Source organism: Colias philodice, chromosome 24 (assembly GCF_061535455.1).
Source record: "Colias philodice isolate Cphi_HAF_F1 chromosome 24, ilColPhil1 Martin Lab GWU primary, whole genome shotgun sequence".
NCBI lineage: Eukaryota > Metazoa > Arthropoda > Insecta > Lepidoptera > Pieridae > Colias > Colias philodice.
The window spans coordinates 5,933,374-5,960,120 of NC_143109.1; the positions used below are offsets into that span (position 1 = coordinate 5,933,374).

The 26,747-nt window shown below is 33.3% G+C and overlaps 1 protein-coding gene and 2 non-coding genes across 5 annotated transcripts in view; 1 reads left to right on the forward strand and 2 right to left on the reverse strand.

Moving 5' to 3' along the window:
- ClC-a (chloride channel protein 2) overlaps positions 1-26,674 on the forward strand; it is a 64,110-nt gene extending 37,436 nt beyond the window's left edge. For 2 of the 3 annotated variants that reach the window (XM_089710346.1, XM_089710345.1), the window contains exons 2-24: positions 4,621-4,783; positions 5,594-5,716; positions 6,358-6,486; positions 7,336-7,469; positions 8,388-8,544; positions 9,758-9,846; positions 10,261-10,382; positions 10,802-10,903; positions 11,231-11,333; positions 11,872-12,000; positions 13,733-13,895; positions 14,307-14,398; positions 15,248-15,386; positions 16,895-16,998; positions 18,144-18,338; positions 19,429-19,522; positions 20,149-20,287; positions 21,180-21,300; positions 21,722-21,838; positions 22,087-22,182; positions 22,406-22,492; positions 23,510-23,670; positions 24,670-26,674. In XM_089710346.1, the coding sequence (XP_089566472.1) occupies positions 4,621-4,783; positions 5,594-5,716; positions 6,358-6,486; positions 7,336-7,469; positions 8,388-8,544; positions 9,758-9,846; positions 10,261-10,382; positions 10,802-10,903; positions 11,231-11,333; positions 11,872-12,000; positions 13,733-13,895; positions 14,307-14,398; positions 15,248-15,386; positions 16,895-16,998; positions 18,144-18,338; positions 19,429-19,522; positions 20,149-20,287; positions 21,180-21,300; positions 21,722-21,838; positions 22,087-22,182; positions 22,406-22,492; positions 23,510-23,670; positions 24,670-24,676 (2,766 nt within the window). In that variant the 3' untranslated portion in view covers positions 24,677-26,674. Of the gene's footprint in view, positions 1-4,620; positions 4,784-5,583; positions 5,717-6,357; positions 6,487-7,335; positions 7,470-8,387; positions 8,545-9,757; positions 9,847-10,260; positions 10,383-10,801; positions 10,904-11,230; positions 11,334-11,871; positions 12,001-13,732; positions 13,896-14,306; positions 14,399-15,247; positions 15,387-16,894; positions 16,999-18,143; positions 18,339-19,428; positions 19,523-20,148; positions 20,288-21,179; positions 21,301-21,721; positions 21,839-22,086; positions 22,183-22,405; positions 22,493-23,509; positions 23,671-24,669 lie in introns of those variants that run through there. The other variant, XM_089710347.1, reaches the window with a different exon arrangement.
- Positions 12,694-12,775, reverse strand: TRNAS-GCU (transfer RNA serine (anticodon GCU)). The gene has a single exon. It is a non-coding gene; the product is annotated as a tRNA-Ser (tRNA).
- Positions 16,037-16,118, reverse strand: TRNAS-GCU (transfer RNA serine (anticodon GCU)). The gene has a single exon. It is a non-coding gene; the product is annotated as a tRNA-Ser (tRNA).
- Positions 26,675-26,747: the final 73 nt, after the last annotated feature.

Consider the following 26,747-nt stretch of genomic DNA (forward strand, 5'->3'; position numbering starts at 1 on the left):
TCATCGAAAACTTGTTTTTATTTGATATCCGATAAAAATAAGCAATTATAAAATATATCAATATTCAACTTTATTATGGGATATTTCATAAAACTTTATACCTACCTAACCTAACTAATGTGCATGTTATTTGCTTGGCTACACAAAAATATTTCAAAGAAAGATCGGATTTTTCGTTTGTTTAATCTATGTAGGGATAAAGTCAACATCAAAAAACAACCGATTTTGAAAATACTTTCACCATAAACGCTACAGTTTCCTATTGACCAATAATATACTAATAATAATACCAATGACTTTCATAATACATTTTCGAAAAAGGTAGGTATTATATTTTAGTTTCTATCACTTTGAATTAAGGTACATTACCTACAGTTAAAAATAATGCCTTCCTGCACCAGGAAAAATCGATCACGACTTAACATTGCACGTACATAAAATCCGCACAATACAATGGCAGTGCGTCAAAGGTTGGTCTCATTGACTTGTTTTTATTAACTCGTAGGTACGGTCAGCGTACGGAATAATAAAACAGCAGATAAATCCATACTAATATTATAAATGCGAAAGTAACTCTGTCTGTCTGTCTGTTACTCAATCACGCCTAAACTACTGAACCAATTTGCATGAAATTTGGTATGGAGATATTTTGATACCCGAGAAAGGACATAGGCTACCTTTTATTGCGAAATACGGGCGACGCCGGGGCGGACCTCTAGTAATTATTATACAATAAAGTTTATTTATGATCGAATAAACCAGCTGATCCAAAAGATGTGAGAACACTTATTATTTAGGAGTGTGAAAAATAGTTTATGATCTATTCCTAAATCTTAGAATAGGTATTTACTATTTACCTACACAAAAAATGGTGAGCATAATTATTATTTAGGTAGTTTTAACGGACTTAAAAATAAGAGGATGTTCTCAATTCAACTGTAAACCTATTTTGTGGTTTTAGGTAAAAACCTCAAAACCTGTATTGTTGCCTTCTGTGTGGTCTAACAATTTGAAGGTTCCTTTTTGTTCAAAACAATTATTTTTTATAAACATTACTCTTACTAATTAAACGATATCTATATAACTAATCAAGCTATTTAAAATGTAATACAGGTGCTTCAGGAATACATAATCCTTTTAGGCGCAGTTGGATAACAAATAATACATGATTTACAGTGTATTATCACTCGAATGACTAACATCGTAGGTTGTCTGCCTCATACAAATCAAATGATTTATTCGTTTGTACGTTGTTATAGTTGAGCCAATTTAATAGGCAACATTTGACGTCTATCAATTTTATCTTCATAGGGTGGTAACCTGCTTAAAAACATCGATTAAAGCGAATTAATCGATACGGACTTTAAACATTTGTCAATCGAACTTGAAACACATATCAATAATTTATGATGATTTTTATTCCCAAGTAATCAATGCATTCGATTCTAGATGTCAGATTTCGATTTTTAGAGTAACGTCTCTGGTATTTAAAAAAAAAAAAAGGTTTATTGACACAAAATTGTAGCGACGTCAGTTATTTAAATAAGAAAATGTTTATTATGTTTAGAATGGTTTATCAGTAAAATCAAATCCTAAAATTAGTTGCATCGGTCATTATTATTATAAATATGTAATCGTAATTGAAAAAAGTTAAGCAAATGTGCAGTTCTAACAAAACGAAATATCATGTTATTCTATGTCGTCGTTACTAGGTTACGTTGTTGAATTTTGTTGAACTGTCAAATGTTGCCTATTAAAATGGCTCTACTATAATAGAGATGACAGATTTAACTATAATAAATACATTCTGCTATAGGTTAAGAGTAGAATACAGAGCTTATATCATTTTGATTTCATAATATACGTATCTACTATCTATTAGTACGTATCTTCTATAGACTATGTAATCTATGTCAATATCTAAATTATACAGAGTAAAAAATATACCGGCCGAATTGATAACCTCCTCCTTTTATTGAAGTCGGTTAAAAAGATGAGTCGTTTGTTTACAGGAACTACTGGTTCTAATTCAAAATTTGTTTTAGTGTTGGATATTTCATTTATCTGCTTTTTTGACATTAATATGACCTATCTTTCTTATATATAAAAATGAATCGCAAAATGTGTTGGTAAGCGCATAACTCGAGAATGGCTGAACCGATTTCGATAATTCTTTTTTTATTATATTCCTTGAAGTACGAGAATGGTTCTTATGTAGAGAAAACGTAATTATGTACCACGGGCGAAGCCGGGGCGGACCGCTAGTAATTAATAATTATGCGCATGTTTGGTTAAATTGGTAAGGTTCCATACCTACGTACATATTGATTGTATAAAAATCGACACTTTAAACAAGTTTAAAATAATAATGGCAAAACTTATCAGAAATCTAAACTTATATCCCATTGACCACCGAGCGGCCCGATCGGGCCGCGACACAATAGATTTTCTATTGTGTCTGTGATTCCGGGACTGAGGGATTAATTAACGTAAGTATAAAATTTGTTACGCTCAAAATTGTTTTTATGGAAATGCGGGTAGAATAAAAAATAATCATTGTGTTGTCAGTTTTACCTTATATTTACCTTTTCCGTGAAATGAAATAAGAAATAATTTGGAAAATCCAAAAGTGCACGCCTCATAATTTTTTTTTAATAAATATTTATTAATTATTATTTTTGTTTATTTAATAACAATTAAACCACATCGAATCAGACCCTGAAAAATGAAAGGGTTCTATTCCTGAGCAGATTAGTAAAGTATTTCGGTCGCTATCGTGTTAACAAGAAAAAGGATCCGCACATACAGACACACGGACGTCCAAGAGCAAGACAGAACTTTTTTAAACTGTTTTTTAACTAGTTTAAATAACAAAAATGACATCAAAAATATCATGAACGTTAAAAATAGTGTTTTTTCTTAATATGTGTGTGTATGTATTATCTTACAAGTGCAATGTATGATACATAAAGACATTTTAAGTTTGAAAAATCAGATGTTTTGCGCGAAGTGACAGTAGTACCCACCTCAACGCTTCGCTTATGAGGCGTGCAATAGGTATAAAGCTCAAATGACCCGATCCTAAGAATACAATAATTTATATTAAAATCTCAAGACATCAACAATTAAACATGAGTAACGTGGGAGCACTATATTTAGCGATGCATTCTCATAAATACCGTTATGGGATAATAACCCTTAAGTTTTTAGTGTTAAGGGTTAAAATTGTGGAAAAAATATTGCATGCAACAAAGATTGTTATGTGGTGTCCAATAACTGTTGAATGAATTGGTCATGTTTTATCTATTGTTATAGATAGTAAGATATTTTATTTACTTTCTGCGGTACTTCAGGTACCTAATTAGTTAACTATTTAGCAGTAAATAATATAAGGCCTGATTTCGTTTTATACCTGTGATAGCAATTCGTAAATTTATATGTTTCGGATGATAATTATTTTTTTTGTTGTTTGTTTACATATATATTTTATTGTCTCCCAATTAAAAAATATACCTACCTAAATAATTGCCTATAGACATTAGCCAAAATTTATCGCGCTATCTACTGACTGACCGGTTGGCTTGGTTGGTAGTGGCCCTGCCTTCCAAGTCAGAGGTCGTGGGTTCGATTACCACCCGGGGAAAATATTTGTGTGATGAACATAGATGTTTGCTCTGTGTCTGGGTGTTAATTATCTATATACCTAAGTATTTATTTAAAATTATGTATGATGTATGTTTATCAGCCATCTGGTTTCCATAACACAAGCGAAAGCTTAGTATGGGATCAGATCGTGCCGTGTGTGAAAAATTGTCTTGAAATATTTTTATTTTATTTATCTAGTCATAATCCTTCAAATCCAAGTATTGTTTTTTGCACCTACGATTAAATATCACTGTTTTTTGCACGTATGTGTACAGCATGTAAAATTTAATTGATGAAAATATTCCAAATTTATTTGAACCAGGATCTCACTCATTTAAGAATATAAAAAACTTCGTTTTCAGTACATTAAATCTCTACAAACATCTGCAACCTTCGTTAGATTAGTTTTTCTTTGGCAATATTTGTCTGATAGCAGCAAATTTGTATCCGATGTATGTTTGACAAACAACCAGAGCATACTGTATGAAGGTTATACAGATTATGGGATTATTGGATGTAGGAGGTTTTTAGGAAAGTTTTAGAAGTGGAGGTACCTATTTAGAATAGAATGGTTATACACGAAAAATTTTATATTAGGTTACTACCCTTATAGTTTTAATAACGCCCGAATTACATAAATAATACACACTGAAAATTCAACATTTGATCATTCAACAAATAAATATGAGTTTCCGTTACACAGCGCCATCTAGTTCAAAATTAAGCAAACAATAATTAATGCAATTGCAACAAAAAAAAAATAATAAAATTCAAACTTATATTAATGGAGTTAGAATTTTTATTTTTTTAGTGAAGATGGGTCGTGTTTACTAATTATTATTATCCTGCAGGCTGCATTGTACACAAATTTAGAGCAACAAAGTTGCGTATTTATTTCATTTTATAATGGATAAAAACTACAAATCATGAAGAATACAAAACCCAAGTATTTGATGCATAATTTCTTTTTTCCAGATGTATGGTCGCTACCAACGCGACCTAAGCGAAGCGGCGAGAGAAGAAGCGAGAAGACTCAGAAGACTGCGCAAGAAGAGAAGAAAAGACGACAAACTTCGACAGAAGGAGCTGGAAGCTTCTGGCAAGCATAGACCGAGGGGGAAGTTCTTTAAAGTATTAGGTAAGTATTATATAAGAACAGTGTTATTTTTTATTTTTTTTATTTTTACCAGGTTCCAAAATCAAGACCAATCTCCTTATATTATGATTGGCGGACCCATCAAACTCTTATCATTTAGTGGAATGAAAAATAGTTGTTATCCGACGTTCATATCTATCTGATATGCACACCAAATTTCATGAGTATTGGTCAAGCCGTTTCGGAGGAGTTCAACTACAAATACTGAGACAGGAGAATTTTACATATTACGGATATCAAACGAACATAGAGCTAGAGCATTATTTTGTGATCTTTTAGACTTTAGTGTAAATCACAATAAATGAAAACTCGTATTCATTCTTGTTCACTATTAGAACATTGCATAGAATATTTTCGAACGCACTAAGCACAACGAAAGAATGCTCTACACCTGTTTACACTAAAAGAATTTGACATAACTAGTGCAGTTAGAATGAGCATTCGCTCGTTGGATGTGATGTAAATGCACCGTAAGATGTAAATAATCTTCTTATCTATAATATAAAAATGAATCCCAAAATGTGTTGGTAAGCACATAACTTGAGAACGGCTGAACCAATTTCGATAATTCTTTTTTTATTATATTCCTTGAAGTACGAGGATGGTTTTTATGTAGGGAAAACGTAAATATGTACCACGGGCGAAGCCGGGGCGGACCGCTAGTAATAAATAAATATTTCAGGAGAACTAATAACAATTTTCAACAACAACAATCAAATTCCTCCACTAAGTTCTCAATAAAAGCTCTTCCCCAGCTAATATAATGAATGAACGATATAAAGTTTGTCCCAGGGTACCTATGGAGGCATACATTCGCAAGGCTCGGAGAAGATTGGGTGTTCCTGGCTGTGCTGGGCATCGTCATGGGGTGTTTGAACTTCGCTATCGACCAGGGTATCGCAGTATGTAATAATGGTATGTATTTATTAAATAGACACTTTGTTTTTATATGTATTGTATTTCATTTGAGAATGGGGAGGAATAAAAATGGTAGAAGATAGAGAGAAGTAGTAGAATATTATTGTTTATGAATTTTTAATCAGTGTTGAATATTGATTAAAAATGATGTTTGTTTTTGCACGCACAGGAGTTAAGGTAAATATTAAAACAATTGAATTCGCAATAAATAGGTACAGACTTTTTTTTATCAACAATTAGGCTAATATCGCCTAGCATATAATCGCAGCGCAATAAGAGTTTATTACTAACTACCTACGAACTAAGTACTTGTTCTAACAAACTGCTTTCCTAAATACTCAATTTACTATTTAGTATTTACTTAACTTATTCTATAGTATAAACGCTACTTAAAACAAATAAAGTAAATTAATCATCTGAGGGCCGATTTTTCAATCCCTGGTTAAAACTTATCCGTCCAATAAAGTATTACACGATAATATCAAAATGTCACCTGTAAACTGTCAATTGCGGGCAATAAGAATACATTTTGAAATGGTAGTTTTATACGTTATTCGTCGAATAAGTTTTAACCAAGGATTGAAAAATTACCCTAACTAATTAATTAATCAAATAAACTATTATTATCTTTATTACAGCTCGAACCTGGATGTACAAAGACGTAGCAACAACCATCTTCACCAAGTATATAGCTTGGGTGTCTCTGCCTGTGTGTTTGATACTGTTTGCAGCTGGCTTCGTGCATATAGTAGCCGCTCAGAGTATAGGTAACAAAAATCTTAACTAATAGTATAAATGCGAAAGTTCTGTCTGTCTGTCTCTCCTTCACGGCTAAACTACTGAAGCGTTGGATGAAATTTGTTATATCCACACCTACAGATTGTTTGAGACTTGCGAAAGGACATAGAAGGATATCCAGGAAATCCCATGGGACCTTGGCCGGAAAGCTAGCTGTAAATATTTATAGTTGAAAAAAGAAAATGTGTGCGTGTACTTGTGTACACACGTAAGAAGTGAAACTTCTTTATGACTTTATTAAAAAAAAAATTACTATATGCAACTTTACAAAAAACGTCGAATCACGCGTGGTAGGGATAAGAAAAAGATGGCGTGTAACGGAAAAATGTCACGCGTAACGAAAAAATGTTACACTAAATTTTTTTCCAACCCCGATAAAGAAATTTCACTTCAAAAAACAAAAAAACCCATGCCGTCATGATAGAATCTAAAGGAGTCGGTTACATACATACTTACAAACATACAGGTGAAGCTAATAATAAAAATTGTGTTACGAATAGAATATGTGGGAACAATACCTGTTTAGTAAAGGGACAAAACGCGTTAACTAGGCCATTGCTGTAGCAAATGAGTAATTTTAAAGTGCACTAGAACACAAACTTTTATAGTCGTAGCTTTCGTCTTTTACAGCATTTCCTACGAACATATTTAGGACGAAGAGTTTCATGTTTACTTTTTCATCTTTGCACCGCTCTTTATGACAATTAATGAACTTTTTAAGAAAAAAATATTCGGCTCGAGTCTCGCATGGCAATCAAAGTAACATAATGAAGAGTGTGTATTTTTTCATTAAAATTTTATTCCATTAAATTCTCCAGGATCTGGTATACCAGAAATGAAGACGATACTCAGGGGAGTGCATCTCAAAGAATATCTCACGTTTCGAGCCCTCGTTTCGAAGGTCGTGGGTTTGACAGCCACCCTTGGTTCTGGACTGCCTTTGGGTAAAGAGGTAAGAATGAAATATGTAGTCTATGCTGATGCTTTTTAAGGTCTATACGTTGTGACTTGTGGGCGTTATTGTCGCTCCAGAATCGGGCTCTTTAGCCACGAACGACACTGCCCTAAATCATGACTGATTAGGAAAATTGCAACACTAATAAATTAAAATTTTCTTTTTTGAAATTTAAATGTAACTGCATATATGATCTACTACAGATCAAATAGGCCAACGACGACGACGTTGTACATAGTCCAAAATTGTAATACTTAAGTCAGGTAATTGCCTGAATCATATAGTGCAGCAAAAATTTGGCTTATAAACAGCCGATACCGTTTTGAAATATATATGTTGTAGTCTATTCTGATGCATTTTAGGGCATATACGTTGTACATGGTCCAAAAATTCAATTCTTAAGTCAGTTAATTGCCTAAATCATATAGCGTAACAACTAACAAAAATTCGGCTTATAAACAGTCTTACCGTGTTGAAATACAATTTTGTTTGTGTATAACCTTTCTTTTGATAGCCTAAACGAATATTTTATGGATTTGGTTGTAACTCCTGTTGTTTCTTATCATTATTGACTTTTACTATGATGTAGTAATGTTAATTTCCCATTATTAGTTGTTATTTTCTGATATCAATGTTTTTAACAAGGTTTTAAGATTCATGACCTAAAAGATATTTATGGATTTGGTTATAATTGCTTTTATAAGTTATTTTTTATCATAATTAACTTTTACTATGATGTAGTAATGTTAATTTTCCATTATTACTTGTTATTTTCTGATATCAATGTACTTACCTACCTATGATTTTTAACAAGGTTTTAATATTCGGATACGATTTCATTAACATTTTTATTAAACTGAATTTTTATTTTAACGTCTTTTTTGCTATTTATTTGTATTTTTTCATTTTTCTTAGGGCCCATCAGTCCACATAGCATCAATGGTGGCATCCCTTCTTTCCCGGCTAGTAACCACCTTCCAAGGTATATACGAGAACGAATCCCGGACCACGGAGATGTTGGCCGCCGCGTGCGCAGTGGGCGTGGCTTCTTGCTTCGCTGCGCCTGTGGGGGGTGAGTTTTCGGTGAAATAACAACAAAAAAAAGACGGGTTGCACTCCGGGAGTGCCGGCAGAAGTGAAAACTTGATTATTAACGTTGAGCATGTTTGATATCCATCCGTCTTACGCTTTTTCGATCAGGTCATGTGTCCTGACGCGAGTTTAAGATTTTATACCCAACGCCGCTAAAGAAATTTTCACTTCAAAAATACTTAGTTGAAATAATAATAAAGAATTATTAATCTATACTATATAAGTGTTTGATTGTTTGAACTCGCTAATCTCAAGAACTACAGGTCCGATTTGAAAAATTCTTTGGTGTTTGATTGGGACTTCCTCTTCTGTTGGTCTTATCATCACGCTAAGACCAACAGAAGCAGAGCCACGCGGCTGAAACCGCGGAGCGCAGCTAGTTACTTATATTATGAATATTTAGAAGTGAAATTATATAAAAAAATACAAAATACTTGTGTGCTTGTTAAGAATAAGGAAAAAAATCTAGCACTCGCAGGATTTGTCCGTAAAAGGAAAAAGTTAAAATAAATTAAATTTTTTTGGTAAATAAAGATTTTATTTTTTAAATACAGATATAGGCACACCAGAATCTAAATAGATTTTGGGTTTACAAAAAAATCTTGGATACCATTTCATAATATAGCCGCAAAGTAAATAATAAATTGCGAAATAAATACAACAACTCAAAGATTTTGTTGATAATTAATGCAATACGCGTAATTATAAACAACCTTGTACAGATTAATGCATGAAACTAGATACGTTTAGATAAATCTCTGAATAGCTGGTTTCCTTTGGTTACTGTTTATTGTGTCTGGTTATGGAGAACTTTATTTTTATGTGATTTTTATTGTGATTACGACACAATTATGAATACAGATAGTTTGTTTAAATTAACGTTTTTGGTTCATCATAAATGATTGTAATTTATGTGTATTTTTCTTTAATTGGAATAAATTAAAATTGTATTATATGTCGGGTAATATTATTAATTTAATATATTTGTCTTTTATTTATTTGTTACCTATCTATATTTATGCTAGAAGATAGAACAAAATCGATGAAACTAAAAATGCTTACTACATCTGTCAGATTAATACTCTTTTCTAGTGGTTAAATAACAATATTAAGTTATCTATACAAAAACATTGAAATCATTTTTCTTTATATTACAACTGTATACAACTATGTTATATTTTATGTAATTTCAGGTGTGTTATTCTCAATCGAAGTAACGACGACATACTTTGCTGTCCGCAACTACTGGCGAGGTTTCTTTGCAGCTTGTTGCAGTGCTATTGTGAGTTTAAAAATAAGCCTTTTTTAGCATAACTAGTGTTAATAATTAGCACATTTAAATCAAATGAAGCCAACAAAATTAAATTCTTAAGAATGGCATAAATAATATGTATTATCTATGAAATAAGATAAAGAAGAGCGCACAAATTTTTGGTCATATTAATATATTATAAAATGTTAATGTTCCCGTACCTCGTAATTATACCTCATTAATATAAATAACCAATAATTAATATTATAGTACTTGCAACGGTGTTTCTGGATACTTACACATATTCCAATAAAAATAAATTAGAAAATACAAATATTCCAGCCTCAACCATCTAAATATAAATGGATGTAAATATTAGAATATATTTTTTCTACCCACATATTTTTGTAAATGTAAAATATCCACATACCCTCATTTTTACAGATGTTCCGCTTACTATCAGTATGGTCAGGTGCCATGCCGACAGTCAAACCACTATTCCCAACCAGTCTACCTCAAGACTTTCCATTTGATCCACAAGAGTTCGCTGTTTTCGTACTACTAGGGTAAGAAGAGACATACATACATGTGTTGCGAATGTTTTTGGTGTGAATTGTGTCTTAAAATGGTTGAATTATAATGTTTGTGAAGAAAAAATACACATAAAATGATTTTGGTATTGTAAGAATGAAATATGTTAATTCAACATCATGAGACTAATAAGAACAACAAAGTAAATACAGGGAAACTAAACTTCTTACAACTAAAACACTTGTAATTTCGTAGTACATAGTAACTAACTTTCAGCCAACACAGTTTTTGCCTTTAAAACTATACAAGTGCACTAAAAATTCAGGTAATTGTCTAACACTACCACTAAAAACTCTTTACACTAAAAACAATTTTAAAACCAAACCTTATTTCAACATCCTTTTTCCAAACTTTTCAACAGTTATAATTAAAATAAATATTTCTTAACTTTCAGCATAGTGTGTGGTCTAATGGCGGCGCTATGGGTGTGGCTGCATCGTCAGTATGTGCTCTTTATCCGTAACACTAAGTATTTGAGCACTTTCCTGCAGAAAAAGTGAGTTTTTTCTTTATTTTGCTAATTTATTATCTGTTCTAAAACATATCCTCTTTCCTTATGGGAAATTGTCTCCTTCTCAAAATGGAATGAAAACAAAAAGAGAAAGATTGACATTACAAAAATGGGGGATGGAAATTTTTATAGGGAAAAGCTAATTTTAATAGAGGATAACTTAGAGAACACGCTCGTTTTCTGTGTTATAATTCTTATTAATAAATTCTTGTGAATTTTTAAAGAAAAGAAAAATAAAATTTATCTCGAGGCGGGATTCTAACCTACGTCTTTCGCTAATTTTTATTATCAAAATAACACTTGCTATTCCAGTCGTTTCATTTACCCCGGGTTTGTGACCTTGGCAGTAATGTCGATACTGTTCCCGCCCGGGATTGGAAAGTACATGGCAGCGGACCTGGGCAATCAACCACAGGTATTTATCATCATCATCATCGCCATCATCGTCATTGTCATCACCATCAACATAAATAAATAAATAAATAAAATAAACATGAGCCTTTATTTATGCGAGCTATTATATATTGCAATTGTAAACATATCTTGTTAAATAATCATTTTTAGGACCACAACAGTGTACAATTTATCATCATCATCACCGCCAACACAAATTTAAACTAAGGGCTGATTTTTCAATCCTTGGTTAAAACTTAATCGTCGAATAATGTATAAAACTACCATTTAAAAACGTACTATCCTAATTGCCCGTATTTGACAGTTTATGTGACATTTTAATATTATCGTGTAATACTTTATTGGACAGATAAGTTTTATCCAAGCATTGAAAAATCGGCCCTAAATCTAATAATGAAAACAGTTACTAAATCTAATTAATACAGGTTATTTCTATTTGAAAGCTATAAAATTTTGGTGAACCACATATTATTAGAGTATACAATTCATCACCACCCTCATCATCACCTACCATCATAATTACAAACAACATATTACAGGTATTATCTCTATTCGCAAACTTCACATGGTCAGACGAGCTGACAGCAGAACAAGCGGCCATTGTTTCTCACTGGCAGACACCCGAAGTGGACCATTTTGGATGCCTCATTATTTATTTCTTTAGTATTGTGAGTATTGAGAAAGTGACATTTTTTATTTTTTTGTGACAGACAACAGAAACACGGGGTGGGATTCGAATCCGCGTCTTTCGCCAGGGAATTCGAAGACTCGGGTTCCAATTTTTGACGTGACAACGTCTTATAATTCGATAAAGCCGGCTGCACGCACGAAAAAACATGACTCATGCGGCGTTACCTCGCTCTGACTCATCTGAGGCGTTCCATGTAAGGCTTGAAGTGCAAGCGATGAAGCAAGAGCGCGGAACGAGCGATTAAGAAGCACAATCGGACGTTGTCACGTTCAACTATCGTCAGTAAACCGACTTTACAGACAACCAATTTTTTTAGATCATTTTTTTTCTATTCCTTAAAAATTTCTCATTTATAAATCATTCGAATGCTATGCTATTTATACAACTAAATTCAATAATATCATTTTATATATTTAGCTGACTTATGAGACTTTGTCTGTTCTAAACATATTTTTCCCGCTTTTGTAACATTTTTAGTAGTGGTTCGGTTTTTTTTCTCTATTTAAAGGGTCGTCTTTACAGAATATTAGAACTGGTTAAATAACTACTTGCTATTAAATTAATGTTAAACATAACAATAAAGACCCTATGTATAATTCTTTTTAACCAGTAGAAGCACTTCAAATAAATTTGTTTTGTGTTAAAAATGTTCATAATATCCAAAAAGTATCGACGAGGATGGGATTCGAACCCACGCGTGCAGAGCACATTGGATTAGCAGTCCAACGCCTTAACCACTCGGCCACCTCGTCATATATACTTGTTACCAATTTTTAAATTATTTCACTATAAAATATCGAATAAACAGATGTTTTAGTACCGTCATACAAATTTACGATTTCACGCTTCAAACCTCAATTTTATATGTCCCATTGAGAGTAAATAATTGTTATTTATGACTCTTTTTCGATTATCGAGTTAAATGGTATTAATTTTTGTATTGTGTTTACTTAAATGTAGGTTAAGTCACATTTCTGCCCACTATTTCCAGCCATAGAAATCATACCATAAAGTCGCTCCGTTGTGACGTAAAAGAATGACAAACACACGCACTTTTGCAGTTATAATATTGCCACTAACTTTTTAGCTATTTGTGATATTACCAATGATTTATCTATAAATAACTTCACAGCACACACTATGATAATCGACTGAAATTCAGCTTGACGTAATTTTTAATCCCCTTTAAGATATTTGTCAAGATTTTTGACGTGACAACGTCTTATAATTCGATAAAGCCGGCTGCACACACGAAAAAACATGACTCATGCGGCGTTTCCTCGCTCTGACTCATCTGAGGCGTTCCATGTAAGGCTTGAAGTGCGAGCGAGAGCGTGGAACGAGCGACAAAGAAGCACAATCGGACGTTGTCACGTTCAACTATCGTCAGTAAACCGACTTTACAGACAACCAATTTTTGTATTTTTTGTAATTTTTTGAAGTGAAACTTCCTTAAACGCGTTGAGAGTAAAATTTCAAGGTGACGTCATGGCAATACCATCACGTTTTGAAGTAAAGCGACGATTTTGGTATCTTTGAAACTTATAAAATAAATAATAGAAAAAATATTTTATATTTATAAAGCATTTGAATGCCATAAAAGCAAAAATATCAAATTCAATCTTTGAATCTTGCCAATGAAGTTTCACTTCGTCTGCTCAGTACACACGCAATTTTTTTTATTTTTTGTTATTTTTTTTCATTCCCAGTACTTCCTCAGCATGGTATCATGTACTCTACCAGTGCCTGCTGGTATTTTCGTGCCGGCTTTCAAAATGGGCGCCTCTTTGGGCAGGTTTACGGGTGAAGTTATGCATTATTTCTGCCCGTTGGGCGTGGCGTATGGTGGACATATACAGAAGATATTGCCTGGTGAGATTTATGATGTTACTTAGTCCTTTACTTACTTAGGTTCTTACTTACTTACTTACTTACATGCAGGTTGAATAATTGTTCAACAGCTCATAATGCATAGAATTTAGTTTGGAGACAACATTTCAATTGACTATTGCGCAAGTGCACACATTTGTTGTTGTTATTTATTGTGGATATTATAAGTAGAATTTGTTGTTGTTTTGTGGGAGCTTGTTTTAAAGTAAAATATCTTTAGAAATTAAAGATTTTAACGGATTTTAAACGTGATTTATTCATTATATGATTATCGTTTAATTTCCCAATGTAAAATATCTTTCTATCTTATAGGGTACTATTTTAAGTAAATTATACTTTTGTTTTTTGTATAGGGTCCTACTTTAAATAAAAATATATTTCTTTTTTTTATAGGGGGCTATGCCACGGTCGGGGCGGCGGCTTTCACTGGAGCAGTTACACATACTGTGTCTACGATTGTTATAGTTATTGAAATGACTGGACAGGTAATATATTATTCTATTTTTTCGTTTATGGTACATATTAAAATTTAGTGAAGTAGTTGGTCGAAAATTTTTTTTTTTAAACAATTTTTCTAAAATGCAACAAATTGGCTTCACCTGCGTTGGTTGTGGTAATTTTTAATTTACCACGCATTGTTTATTTTAGTTATTTTATAATATACTAGCGGCCCGCCCCGGCTTCGCCCGTGGTACATATGAAAAATAGATGTTGGCCGATTCTCAGACTTACCCGATATGCACAGAAAATTTCATGAGAATCGGTCCACCCGTTTCGGAGGAGTATGCAGACTAACATTGTGACACGAGAATTTTATATATAAGATTATCTAGTAATTCCTTTATTTACATCACCACAAAACACACTTTTACCATAAAATCGCTCCATTACGACGGGAAAGAAAGACAAACATAAAAAAAACAAACGTACATACAAACGTCACTATCATTAAATATTAAAAAAACACCAACAAACAAACAACAACAACTTCGCCGCGTCTGTCTGTTCATGATAAATCCAAAAACTTCTGCATCTCTTTTGTTTTCACCAATTAATAGGTTCATAATTTGTTTAGTTTCAGTCCCAGAAGGAAAGCTAATCTACACTAATATTATAAAGAGGAAAACTTTGTTTGTTTGATTGTAATGAATAGGCTCATAAACTACTGGACCGATTTTAAAAATTCTTTCACCATTCGAAAGCTACATTATCCACGAGTAATATAAGCTATATATCATCATGCTAAGACCAATAAGAGCGGAGCAATGCGGGTGAAACCGCGCGGCACAGCTAGTTTATTATATAACTAAACAAGAATATTTTTTACATTCCAGGTAACCCATCTGCTCCCGATAATGGCGGCAGTATTAGCAGCTAACGCGGTTGCAGCTCTTTTGCAGCCATCTTGCTTCGACAGTATCATACTTATCAAGAAACTGCCGTATCTGCCTGATTTATTGTCTTCTGCTAGCCGTGAGTTTTTGAAAAAAATATTTTTAATTTATGCTATACTAGCTATCCGCCCGCGGCTTCGCCCGCGGCTTCGCCCGCTTTGTCTAAAACATAATAAATTATATACTAAAACCTTCCTCTTTTAATCGCTCTATCTATTAAAAAAACCGCATCAAAATCCGTTACGTAGTTTTAAAGATTTAAGCATACATAGGGACATAGGGACAGAGAAAGCGACTTTGTTTTATACTATGTAGTGATGTGTAAAGTATTTTTTACTTTACTCTGCCCGGTTAGACAATTTTTTAATAGGAGGTAATGGTAGTTATTCTAACTAATCAAGACAGACAAATGTTAAAAAGCAAAAATCATTCAAATGCGTTCTACTATTTTAGTATTACATTATCTGTGTTCTACCATTTTTGGTAAAAACTTACACGATTTTCTTTTCGAAATAGATTTTAACTTATAAAAATTGCTTTGAATACAGTTAAATTTTTGATGAATTTTTTAATTAGAATCTTGATAAAATGACAAGCTTAACAAACACGTAACAGTATAAAAAATATAGCCGGAACATCAAACAACCTACCCTTAAATTTAAGCCTTTTCCGAACCCTCTAATTTAAATATTAACGAATTTTATATTTGTAAATATTAACAAAATATATCGACGAGGATGGGATTCGAACCCACGCGTGCAGAGCACATTGGATTAGCAGTCCAACGCCTTAACCACTCGGCCACCTCGTCATATGCACTCATCATTAAATTAGACTTACAATTAATGTAGATTATAGATTATTATTAATTTTGATAATAAATCAATTTTGTGATTAGAAATTATTTAATTAATTGATGCGTGTTAAATTTGATTTGGTGGTTTCTGAAGTTAATTAGTAATTAGTCTTATTTTTTGGAAACTTATGTGTTATGTGTGCTACCCGCTTCGTCCTAATGAAGCGGGTAGCACACATTTTTTTTATCCTTATTATATTTTTTAAAAAAGCCTATGACAATTAATGTGTCAGTCATTTTACTTAGCTTTTTATTATAACTACCTCTATTATATCTACCTAGAGTCTAGAACCGAAAAATGAGATATAATAAATTATCTATTTTAATAATTATAGAAAATATTTCCAAAGTCAATGACCATGCGTATCATGTTGAATTAAAAGTAAAGGTTTTCATACAGCTAATTAAATATTTGTTTAACTGTCTGACAATAACCAATATTGTGTAATGGTAAATGTTAATTTAAGATATTATAACACATAGTTACTAATTTAGTTTTCTTAATCGAGCTCCCAAAGAATTACAGAAACAAGGCAAAATCACTCTTAAAATCGATACGGCCTCTTAATTACTTATCCAATTTTGAAGTTTAACTGGTAATAAAGATTATAACATTGGCCTCTTTTTATATGTGTATCGGCAGATAATTAGTATATATTTATTGGTGTTATTATACATACTACTATAGAGGTTAATATTTTCTTAAATATTTATTTATCCAAAAAATTCAGGTATGTACGACATTTGCGTGGAAGACTTCATGGTGAGAGACGTGAAGTACATTTGGAATAGAATGACATTCCAACAGTTAAAGGATATTCTTAAAGCAAATAAGGTAAGGGAAAACTTTTTACTTAATTAGAAAAAATGATTGATTTGTTGTATTATTTACATTTTTTGAAAACATTATTAAAGTACTTATTGTATTAAATTTGATTTTGATTTAGGTAATCGGATGCATGATTTTTTTGTTGTTTTTTAATTTTGTAACTGCCTCATATACATTTAAATGACATATTTTTGCAAGTAACTCTTCTATCCATTTTTATTCGTAGAAACGGAATTTTAATACTATTGACCCGAAACAAACAGTGAAAAGCTTCCTAGATCATATTTTGCTATAGGAAAGTTGGGATGCAGTTTCAATCATTTCAAATCTTCATCACACAGACGATCAGAAGCTTCCATCTAGTTGAAATGCAGTTTTAACAATGCCCATATAAAATACCCCATTGACCCTACATAGACGATGAAAAGCTTCCCAGATCACCTTTTGCTATAGGAAAGTTGGAATGCAGTTTTAATCCTTCAAATCATCTTCGCCGACAGACAATCAAAAGCTTTCTTCAATTGAAATGCAGTTTTAATAATGCCCATTAACAATCCTGTCACAGACAATCAAAAGCTTTCTTTAATTGAAATGCAGTTTTAATAATGCCCATTAACAATCCTGTCACAGACAATCAAAAGCTTTCTTTAATTGAAATGCAGTTTTAATAATGCCCATTAACAATCCTGTCACAGACAATCAAAAGCTTTCTTTAATTGAAATGCAGTTTTAATAATGCCCATTAACAATCCTGTCACAGACAATCAAAAGCTTTCTTTAATTGAAATGCAGTTTTAATAATGCCCATTAACAATCCTGTCACAGACAATCAAAAGCTTTCTTCAATTGAAATGCAGTTTTAATAATGCCCATTAACAATCCTGTCACAGACAATCAAAAGCTTTCTTTAATTGAAATGCAGTTTTAATAATGCCCATTAACAATCCTGTCACAGACAATCAAAAGCTTTCTTCAATTGAAATGCAGTTTTAATAATGCCCATTAACAATCCTGTCACAGACAATCAAAAGCTTTCTTCAATTGAAATGCAGTTTTAATAATGCCCATTAACAATCCTGTCACAGATAATCAAAAGCTTTCTTCAATTGAAATGCAGTTTTAATAATGCCCACCATAAATCTTCATCACAGACGATCAAAAGCTTCCCGCTAGTAGACAGCCCGGCATCTATGGTCCTGCTGGGCTCGATCCACCGCTGGGAGCTGGTGAAGCTGATCGAGCAGCAGGTGGGGCGGTCGCGGCGGCTGCAGGTGGCCGCGCTGTGGCAGCGGGAGGCTGAGAGGAGGAGGGAGGAGGAGAGGGTGCGGAGGCCTTCGCGGTTCGAGGTGAGCTATAAATAAAAAAAATGTGTGCGTGTACTAGTGTACACACGTAAGAAGTGAAACTTCTTTATGACCTTATTTTTCAAAAAATAATTTACTATATGCAACTTTACAGAAATACGTCGAATCACGCGTGGTAGGGATAAGAAAAAGATGGCGCGTAACGGAAAAATGTCACGCGTAACGAAAAAATGTTACACTAAATTTTTTTCCAACCCCGATAAAGAATTTCACTTCAAAAAGCCTTTATTTATAAATTTATAAAGAATAGAAAAAAATCGATCGAGGCGGGACTCGAACCCGCATCCTTTCACGCCAATCCGGGGCGGACGAATGACCAACTCGTTGGCGTGAAAGGATGCGGGTTTGAGTCCAGCCTCGTGATCGATTTTTTTCTATCTTATATATAAAAATGAATCGCAAAATGTGTTGGTAAGCGCATAACTCGAGAACGGCTGAACCGATTTCGATAATTCTTTTTTTATTATATTCCTTGAAGTACGAGGATGGTTTTTATGTAGAGAAAACGTAAATATGTACCACGGGCGAAGCCGGGGCGGACCGCTAGTTCTTTATAAATTTATATTTATAAAGCATTTGAATGCCATAAAACCAAAAATATCAAATTCAAGCCTTTATTTGTCGAAACATCGTCATCATCAGCCCATATATGTTCCCACTGCTGGGACACCGGCCTTATAGGATCAGGCCGTAATCCACTACGCTGGCCAAGTGCGGATTCGCAGATGTCACAGGTCTTCGAAGTTTAGAAAAATCAATTTATTTCCTGCACACTCGCCTGGTCTCGAACCTCGACTTATCGATTTGAAGTCCCAAAAAATACATAACAAAAGACAACCAAGAAAAAATGCAATTAACAAAAACAAGGATACAAAAAAGAAAGTAAAACAAGAGTTTCCTACAGTACCGCTAAAAAGGATCCAGTTCAGCTTATTTTCAACTAGAGTCTAGTTTGAATTTAAATTTTGTCCAAGTCTGACAATTTAGTTTTTTGTTAAAAAATAATATATTTTATTTTAATCAATACAAATCTCTACCCTATTCACTTAACATAAGGCTCACAATCGAACAGGTGACACCGGCCCCAGATATGCTGCAAGTGCCGGGTAGCGGCATGACGAGAGGCACTTCTCTAACTACCAAGGACCAGGGTGGACTTATACCTGGTAATTATTAATATTTTACATTTCTAATTCATGTTAATAACTTTTTCAGACGAAAAATAATGTACTATTTTAGAAAGAAAGAATTTTCTGATAAAAGTAAAAATATTAATTTTTGGAAAAGTTGGAAGGATATAAAATTTTGTTTAACAAAAGTTACATATAAATTTAAACAGTTCTGTAGAAAGGAATTTAACCAGTTCTTTTGACAACCTAAGTCAAGCCTTTCTTTCAAATGTTAGAGCTTCAATAAAGAAGCTTATAGCCCACTTGCCAAGTTAGGGATAAAAAAACATACAGGCGTCATTCAAGGTCATATTTTCTTGTTACAAGTTAATGTTCATACTGAAATCTCCAGTGTATTAGATAATATGTATAAGCTTCTTGGCTTCAATACAAGTCTATCTTTTAAATGTTATTGTCTCTTGGCACATTATTACTTAATTGTTATGGAAGCCTTCTAACACAAGTTAATTTAATCACTTAAATGAAGGCACTTACCTAAAAATAATACGCAGAGGTAACTATTTTAACAAGTTTGAAGTCTTTGGACTAGAAGCCCAAGATGAAACTTAAAAATTAAGTTTTTCTAAACCTCTTATAAATCTATTTTCGCATTTACTTTTTAGCCCCAGGCCAGCTCTTCCGTCCCAAGTCGATCTTGAAGAAAACGAACTCGTTCACATTGAGTCGAGGGTTGGGAGCCCCCCCCTCCCCCTCGCTGCCCCACCCCGCTGTGTACACCACCGTCACTGGGGCCGAGACCAGGTAATTTGCTTGTAAATCCTAATCCTAATCTATAAAGAGGAATATTATAAAGATTATAAAGAGATTATATTATAAAGAGGAAAAGTTTGTAATTATGTATGTATGTATGTATGTATGTATGTATGTATGTATGTATGGTTTTCACGCATAAACCTCTCAACCGATTTTGATGAAATTTGGCACAGACAATCTTTAGACCCTGAGAAAGAATATAGGCTACCTTTTATTGCGAAATATGTACCACGGGCGAAGCCGGGGCGGACCGCTAGTACTATTATAAAGGCGAAAGTTTGTATGTATGGTTTTTTGTTACTCTTTCACGCAAATACTACTGAACCGATTACAATGAAATTAAGCACACATATAGAGGGTAACTTGGATTAACACATATGATAGGTTTTATCCCGGAAATCCCACGGGAACGGGTTTTTCTTTGAAAACGCGGGCGAAAAGCTAGTATTATATAATTGAAGTTACACGGGAGCTAGGTTCGATTTTTAGTTTTAATGTCATAAGAATGTGAACAACTGCCTTATTGATGTAGACAGTTGATAACAAATCACAGCAAGTCAACGACTATTAACCAGGTGAGGGTAGTTGGGCCAAAAGTATAAACAACGTCTGAGCCCGAAGGCACGATTTATACGAATGCGCCAAGATTCAAAGGAGAGCGAAAAAAAAAGTATCATCGCGTGTGTACAGATAAAATTAATAGGGTAAACAAAATCACGGTGTATATTGTATAATTTATGGTAAAAACATAATATATGAATCTATCATTGTTCCAGAAAACATAGAATCATCTTTCTTTTTTCTCTTACTCGAAGCAAATGTTAAAATATTTTATAGATTACATTTTTTTTTTCTATCTAACAAAAATGACGTATTCCAGAATTCGCGCAGCATTCGAAGCTATCTTCAAAAGATCAACCCTCCTACCAGATGTGGAGGGAGGTCTATCTGATGGTCTGAGTTTGCCTCGCAGTCCGTCTATTAACAAGAAAGTGCAATTGGTGAGAATTTAATATGTTAATAAAAATTAAATTTAAAGTGTAAATAACTCGTTTATGGTATGGAGTTAAAAAATGAGGTCGTCCAAACGAAGCCTTTGTTAAATTTAATATTTTGATAAAACTATGCAAAGGGTATATCTACCATTTTTATAGACACTGTATTGCAGTGTAGCATTGTAAGATTTTTATTTCGATAAAGTTTAACAAAACATAAGTTATTTTATTCTTCATAAGCATATTTTGATAAGATGTTTTGCCTTTTAAGTTTCTAGGTCATATTCCAGTCTTAACATAGGTTGTAACCATTTTACACAGTGTAAAACCGTATAACCGTTCAACAGTGTAGAAATTATAGGTCCCATTATCCTACAACCGAAGACAAACACAGGTCACTTTACCCTTTTTCCATTTTTCTTTACAGCCACGTGAAAGAGTATGTGACATGTCGCCAGAAGATCAAAAAGCGTGGGAACAGCTAGAGATGGCCAAAGAGATCGACTTCGATAGGATGCTGCAAATCGCTAGGAAACGAGATATGGTAAGATATACTACTTTGTGCTGCTTCTTCATAGAATTGAAGTTTCTGACGTAATAAATATTACTTTTCCTTATAAAATGCGATTAAATTATGACAATTCAAAAGTACAAAAAGAGAATTTTAGAAGAGAAAAGTAGAGAGAGTGAGATAGTGAGATAGACTAACGGCCGGGTTCTGAAACATTTAGTATTTGACTTTAAGAACGTCTCAAACCGTGCTAAAATTCTGCTAAAATGTTTTCTTTCCAGAATCCAGACGACACAGACTACGAAGATGAAAACCTTTACATCTGTCACATCGACCCGGCTCCCTTCCAGCTTGTTGAGAGAACGTCGTTGCTTAAAGTGAGTTTATTATAAACAGAAATATTATAAAAGTTTGACAACTGCCAACTACTATCTACCTACTTTCATTAAGTTTTCTCTATGCTGAATATATCGATATTTTTGTGTTTTCTATTTCATGCTGCAATGCAATGCAAAGTAATAAGAAAGGCAGGAAAGATATATTGAATGAAAACTTATCAATGTAATTTAATGTATTACTTATTGTCTTTTTTAATTTCAGGTACATTCCCTTTTCTCAACGTTGGGTGTTAGCAGAGCGTATGTGACAGCCATCGGACGACTCATTGGTGTCGTAGCTTTGAAAGAGGTATGTAGACAATCAATTTTTTCAAACCAATGCAGCGTACATTATAAATTTCATGTAAAAGTGAAGTCCCATGTCCCCTAGTGGGGTAAGGGGCAGATGCATTATACATCTGTTTCACTGATCGATTTTCTTTAAGGACAAGTAGGTGATCACTGATCAGCCTTCTGTGTCCTACCAGACCGAGACATTTTATTTTTCTTCGTCTCCACCGGGAATCGAACCCAGGACCCCTCGGTGCTACGCTCACGCGTCAACCACTGTACCAAGGAGGCAGTCAATAAATTTCATGTAATATAAGCTATATCAATTAAAAAAAAATTGAAAAACAACGGTCTCAAATGAGACCCTTGGGGGAACTCCCTCTGAAATCACATGTCTAATAGTTATCTATCAGCGATTTTAAACAAGTTCAGTCCGATTCTGACCAAACGACGTGTATCATTGATATAGTGATCCGTAGATATCCATTTCAGATATATATTTTAAGTAACACATCATGGTATAGTAAATCAAACGCCTTGCCAAAATCTGTACACTGATTTACACGTTATGGTCAATTCAAAAGGTCGTCTATTAGACTGAATAACTTACTTAACATACCACGGAGTACAAAGATTTTTTAAGAACTACAACGACAATTATTCTAAATTTATTTAGGTTAGATTAGTTGCGCTTTATTATTATAAAGCTTAGAGATGCCTAACATCTAACCAATGTTGAATTTTTGAATTTTGCACAATTTTTTTCCTTATTCAGTCGGTTAATTTAAATTTCTTGCACCCTGCTTGCATTATGTTTTGCACCCATTTGGGTCACTTTAATTGGTTAAATGATTGTGTGCAAATAATTGAATTATTATTAAATTCTTCTTCTTTAGGCGCGTTGTAAGTAATATTTAAAGGTCATATTAGAGAAAAGCGACGATTTTGGTATCTTTGAATCTTGCCAAAGCTGTTTCACTTCTGACACGTATGTTCAACATTTGTTATTCTCATTCATTTTTTATTCTATTTCCAGCTGCGCAAAGCCATAGAGGATGTCAACTCTGGAGCTCTAACAACAGCAACCCGTCCCGCTCCCCCCACCCCCCCCACGCCCACCTCCCCCCCGCTGCTGATCAAGGTGCACGCCGCAGAGCCTTCGCCCCCTAGTGATAGTGATACTGCGCCGTTGACACGGTGAGATATACACATACACACACCCTTACATGCACAGTCATACATATTATATACTATGCCACAGAATACATAATAGTAGCTAAACGCTACAGAACGGACACTCCGCCTCCCGCCAAAATTAAACACTTACCTCACCCCGCACGATCAGGCTATAACATACCTCACCCCGCACGATCGTGATTAAAATGGGCCACATTTTTCTGCAAGGACGATACGCAACGAAGATTGACAACATTAATCAAATTGACTTAAAGTAATTTTATTATTCTGGATTTGTGATTATCGTTTTTCGTAGAAAATGGTTAGATATTGTGCTGTTTACGGATGTATTTCATCAGAAAAACGCGAATTTTTTTTTACGCTAGTCACAAACGTGCCAACCATAAAGCGTTAACACACACATTTGCAGTCTCTACAGTGTGACTGTCAAAACGATAATTTTGTATGGAGTGTCCGGGGTGTGACGTACGTTCCTCCTGATACAGGGATAGTGGACACACACGCCCAAGCTTATTTCATACGCAGCGGTGCTAATACATACATACTTGTTTGATGTTTCACACACAAACCCCATTCTCTACTCCAAACTTTTCACCGCCGCCGCCTAGCGATAGTGATACCGCGCCGCTCACACACACACACACACACACACACACATACAAAATTTGCACTCGCATTCAGACACGCTGGGAACACACATACAAACCTCGCACTGTTCACCCACTCACTCATAAAAACCCGCGTTGTTTGCACACACGCACACACGCAGAGACGCTGCTAACACGTAAGCTATCTCGTATACCGTGCTGTTCACCCACAATCGTGTGCAAAAACACACACACGCTTGCGTCTTATACATTGCGCTCGCTGCAAATGCACACTTCTCGCTACCCATACAAACATACATATCTTACATACTTAATAACGTCATTTGTTTATTGCATTTCATTAATGTACTTTTTCCATATTAAAATTCTAATAATGAAAATTTTGTTACAGGAAATAGAGAAGGCAAAATGGACCCAATTGCTGGGAGCAAAGAGTCGCAAATTAGTTAAATTATTTCAGTATTTTTGATAGTCATTTTTACGAACTGGTGCTTCGATACGTATACAAAGTGATCGAGTGATTGTGTTATTTATTTATATTTTGAGAATGTGTATTTTAGAGTTCTATATAGATAATTTATTATTATTGGTTCCGTACGAAAAGAAAAATAAGAAATAGGCAAGCACTAAATGTGTATAAAAGACATTTTAATATAGGTCCTAAATTATTATTGACTAAAAAATTAATGACCAAAATTCTGTGAAAAATACTATTAAAATAACTCAAAAGATATTAAACCTCACTGACTTTTTTATATTATATTATCTGACTTTTTTCTTATAGTACGGAAATCGATATTTTTTGGCAGCGTTATAGGTTGTGCGTACAAAGTGCGTAAATAAGTACAGATAAAAAATATTTGATATATGAGTATATACAGCGTGTTTCTTAAGTAACCGGCTGTATATATTCGTTAAATGAGTATATACAGCGTGTTTCTTAAGTAACCGGCTGTATATATTCGTTAAATGAGTATATACAGCGTGTTTCTAAAGTAACTGGCTGTATAGTCCAAATTAAGGCTTGTGATCATTGTAATCATTCCAAAAGTTTTACATTTAGTATTAAGAATTAGTTAGACAATGCAATGAAGCCTTTACAAGATTATTTATTTACATTATTTTAATAATTTTGAAATAACAATTTCAACCTTTTTTGTTGACCGTACCACCAATTTTCATGCTTACATTCGCTAGCTGTTAATTTTAACTTCTAAAAGTAATAATGTAAAGAGAAAAATATATATTTCGTGTTGTAAAAAACTTATACGATTATTTAAAGTTATTTTTGTATCGAAATATTTAATTCTAATGCTTTATATTACGTAGCTAGCGCGTGTGAGTTTGAAAAACCGTGACGCTTTTCTATCTCACTCGCACATGAGTTTGATCGTATTGCCGTCTCGCTCGCACATATAATCAGAATGTGATTGTGTGTTGATTATTGATTCTATATACAATAATGTGCCATAAATATATCATGATGAAGATTTTCATAAGAAATCAAAGAAAATCTAATTATTAATTGTAAGGCTTCCCATGTTTTTAGGAAATGCGATAAAAGACGTAGCTTGTATGAAATACGTGATACATACGTACAAAATTCTTTTTATTCCAATTTTTTAGTTTTTATCGACTGCAGTACCACAAAAATCCGTTATATCGATAATCTGTAGATATCCATGGAAATAATAAAAAATATATAAAATGACAACTGACATTTCATGGAAAACAAGATGGCGAACGTCATGTTTTGGCGCGAATCAGGTTAAAGCAGTTCTGTATTATCTGTGATAATTCACATTCCAAAAAAAAATCCCAAAAAAAGATTTACTATTAATATAACTTATTTTTTTGGTACTACTAGAGGTTCAAGTATTCTTGTCACAAAATTTTATATAGCTGAATAGAAATAAAATTTCGAGTATTACTAAAATGTTTGTATACGTATAATTATTACGAAAAATTAGTCAATTTAGAACCATGAAGGTTTTTTATTACGCTTCAATTTAGTTCTTTTTAGTTTTAATAATATGATAGGTTTATAAAAGACAAATACATTGCAGTCATTATTTTAAAATTATGTAAACAAAATATGTGCTTAAGGTTCAATTTGCTTTGTACATATTCTGCATAAAAATGGTGAAATATCTCCTTCTTGTATGTATTGCCAAAGGAAATTGAGCCTTAACGTCTCAAATTTTTGAAAAATAAAGCACCGTCCATACTATGCGCCATAATTTTATGACCATAATACAGATAATAAAATGTGTTTTTATCTTGTTTTTATGACTTTATTTTAATTATGTTTAGGTTAAGTGAATATTTATATGACGTTTAAGTATTGATGTTTAGATGCATTTCTTTTGTGATCTGTTGCTTTTTAATAAAGAATGTTGTGCGTTGATTTGTGTTGTTTCATTTCTGCAGTTTAATTTACATGGGTAAAATTCCTTATAAATTCGTATT